The 3,413-nt window shown below is 38.4% G+C and overlaps 1 protein-coding gene across 1 annotated transcript; it reads right to left on the bottom strand.

Moving 5' to 3' along the window:
• Positions 1–1,180: 1,180 nt before the first annotated feature.
• On the bottom strand, positions 1,181–3,127 carry cox7c (cytochrome c oxidase subunit 7C). The gene is made up of 3 exons (XM_076270597.1): positions 2,965–3,127; positions 1,848–1,984; positions 1,181–1,276 (listed from the first exon to the last, which is right to left on the bottom strand). Exons 1-2 carry the CDS (start codon positions 3,037–3,039, stop codon positions 1,868–1,870), a joined length of 192 nt encoding a protein of 63 aa, XP_076126712.1. The 5' UTR covers positions 3,040–3,127; the 3' UTR covers positions 1,181–1,276; positions 1,848–1,867.
• Positions 3,128–3,413: the final 286 nt, after the last annotated feature.

Genomic DNA, 3,413 nt, shown 5'->3' with positions numbered 1-3,413 from the left:
TTGTAGTTCTCTGGAGGTGGTCTGTGGCTTCTCTGTGACTATTTTAACCATCCTTCGCCTGTGCCTTTCCCCTATTTTTGTCGGCCTACCACATCTTTCCTTCACACGGACTGTTCCTGTGGCCTTCCATTTCACAACTACATTTCTGACTGTGGAGACAGACAGTCTAAACCTGTCAGATAATTTTTTGTACCCTTCTCCTAATTCATAATGTTGGATTATCTTTCGGTCAGTGGAGAGTTGTTTTGAGGTCCCCATGTTGCCACTCTCTAAGAAAGAACCTAGGACAAGCACAGCCAGCTATTACCTATGTTAAATAGCCTTTTTCATGATTAGTTCCACCTGTCTTTGTAATTGAAGGTCTAACGACAGTTGCAACCTGTCAGCTATAAATCCGTACAGGTCTTGAAATGAATGCTATTAAAAGGGTGCCCAAACTTTTGCACATCCCATTTTTTGCATTTTATTTTATTATAATAAAACTATGTAATGCTACTCTAAGAATTTTGGTCTGGAAAACACTCAAACGTCTACATCTTTGTAGGAAAACAAATCTTGTTGCTGTGATTATAAAGGAAGAGCAAATTGTCATGAAATCTCAGAGGGTGCCCAAACTTTTGCATAAGACTGTATATCTATAGAAATAAATATAGTACGAACACAAGATGTGCTATTGAAAGTGGTCACATAGAATTTGACATGATACACTCTTAACATTTTGCCATATTAGATGCACTAAGAAATTTTACCATAATTCCTTAGAGGCCTGGTAAAACGGTTTTAGTACAAGACCTATTGACCTTGAAAGTGCACAATATACTGTGCATCAGCCCACCAGCAGCAACTTTAAGAAACCTGGTAATCACTTTACAAATTATTTTGCTGCACATCTGTGTGAAGTACTGTCATAATGACCCTTGCATGATGCAATCATGTAAAATACATTGTTCTCTATAAAATGCTGAATATGTTGTTCCATATAGCTTGGTGTAAGTATTTAGGCATGGATTCAACTACAAGGCACCAAAAATGTCATGATGCAATCATGTAAAAAGCCTTTTTCTCTATAAAATACTGAATGCTTTCTTCCATTTGGCTCAGTGTGAATTTTTAGGCATGGATACAATTACAAGGAAAGGCACGAAAAACGTAAGGGAATTATTGAGAAGCCCGAAACATATTTAATTTTTATTTTGCTTTATTATGTACAAATTAAATTACATAATCCCCAATGGAAATGAAGACAGTCGGGCCAAAGACGTTGAGGGTGAGGGACCTGTGTGTAAAAACCCAAAGAGATTGAGGTCAGAGGCACAATTTTCTTTCATGTGCACAGCATCCAAGTGCCATAAATTCAGTGAACTAGTATCAGATCCATTATGACTGATCCATTGGCTTATTCAGACAGACACACACAAAATAGGATTTTGAGAGTCTTTGTTGTGATCTATTGCAAACTAAGGGACTGCAGCAAGTCATTTTTTTTTACTACACCCCCCTTCCCTTCATAAAGAGTGTTTCCACTGCCAAGGACACACAAAATCCTGCCTTTGTCTTGCCAGAAACACACCATTATAAAAGCATTCCTGTAGATCAGGATTATCATATGTTTTCAAGTCACAAGAAACCTTACTACACCATACCAAAATGCAGTAATCACACCAACCCATAGAATACTCAGCTAGATCGTCTCAAGGCCTACTTTACCAATAGTTTAGCAAACAAACAGGTGAATGTCATTACACAACAATCTTAAAACAATGTGGCCAAAATGGTATACTTCAACACAGGAAGTGTAACAAAATAAACTCTATGCAAGACTGACAGAAACTGACAGAGTGACTCACCTTGCAGGCCATGGTCCAGTTTACTTCTTCAGGATCTGATGCCTCACAACAATGAAGGGGAATGCAAATCCACTGCCAAAGAAGACCACCATCATCCCCAACAGCCTCCACTTATTCTCCACGGAGAATGGAAGATTCTGTTGGAAGAGAAAAAAAGAGACAGGCACCTTCAATGTATTGTTACATTTGTATGCATTTTTTTAAGCCTGTTAGTGGTATGTTACCCCATTGTCGTTATTTCTAGTCTTTTGAACTCTGCAAGGTCACTTTCTGAGTTCAAGACAGCAACTTATAATAAATGTAAAAATTAGAAAATATACTAATGGCAGACGTACATTGGATGGTTTCTGTTAGCAAAACGTTACATTATCAGTGACCGTCAAATAGCGGAAACGTCAAATGGTACCAACACAGGCTAAACTAACGTTAGCTAGTAAGTTGTCTCTGGCACAGCTGCAGCTAGTGCTCCAAGATCACCACATTAAGGTTAACGCTACTCCACCTCTTTGGATATTTTATAACAAGACAACGTTAAACGTGCTACTACCTTTCTGTTACAAAGGCAAACGTGAAGCATCGAACTTAACCATTAACATTTCTAGCCGTAGCTTCTAAGTTAACGTTAACTGTTTTGATGGTGACATGCTAATGTTACCAAACGCTTATTTACATAACGTTAGTATAACTGGCAAGAACAATATTAGGTAACTCTACCACCTAATGCTTGTTAAGTGACAAAGTTGGACTGACAGGGTCATGCTAGGTAACGACATATTAACTTAGCAGCTACACAACGGAAATGCATTAGCAAAGTTAGCAACTGTTATCACTAGCCTACATTAAGCTAACTGATGCTACTAACGTTATTAGGAAAGTTAACATCAACAAAACTAAACAGCCACACGCAACAGAAATAAGTCTTCATTGAAAGACTGCCAGTAACCTAATTGAATCAATAAAGTCACATTGGTAATTGATTAAGCCTACATTGTGTTAGCTGACGAGCTAACCATGCTAGCAAAATGACCTCGAGACAGGTTGCCACTAAAGCTAGGCCACGGCGTTGCCTTATTCACTTTTCAAATTGAAATAGCATATTCAATTGCAAATTAAATACCTGTCCTGGTCCCTCTCCGTAGTGTGAGGAACGAATTGCAGATGTTGTAAATCGACGAACTGCCTGGCCAAACATGGTGACTTAAAATCGTCTCTGTTCAATGCGAATGATAAGTTACTTGCGACCTTGTTTCTCGAGCAGGAAGACGGTTACAATGACTTATGGGTAATCATACGCATTTGAGTGTTCATGGGAAATGCAGTCATTACTGCTTAGCAGGTTATGCATGCCTTAGGCCTATCAGTCAGCTGACAGACGATAGCCTACTGTAACTAACTGTTAAAGGAAAACTCTTTGGCAATTGCCTAGTGACAATTAGTGCAAGTGTTGAGTTTTTGCGACAGGCCCAATTAAAACATATTGCAGATTATTCACTTTATTCCGCTGCTAGACAACAAGTACCAAAACATGATTAGTTCATAGATTTCACATGTAAAATTCATTTTATA

This window comes from Alosa pseudoharengus, unplaced genomic scaffold (genome assembly GCF_046254945.1).
Source record: "Alosa pseudoharengus isolate Yale_2024_CS ecotype anadromous, Long Island Sound unplaced genomic scaffold, YU_APseudo_1.1 YU_APseudo_1.1_scf_6, whole genome shotgun sequence".
Taxonomy (NCBI): domain Eukaryota; kingdom Metazoa; phylum Chordata; class Actinopteri; order Clupeiformes; family Clupeidae; genus Alosa; species Alosa pseudoharengus.
This window is presented reverse-complemented; position numbering and strand designations above follow the sequence as displayed.

What these genes read in the sequence shown, in the direction of transcription:
- cox7c (XM_076270597.1), bottom strand. Translation starts at nt 3,039, where the DNA reads ATGTTTGGCCAGGCAGTTCGTCGATTTACAACATCTGCAATTCGTTCC. An exon ending in ACGGAGAGGGACCAGGACAG is followed by an intron (nt 1,985 to 2,964) that starts GTATTTAATTTG and finishes CTCTTCCAACAG; the next exon opens with AATCTTCCATTCTCCGTGGA.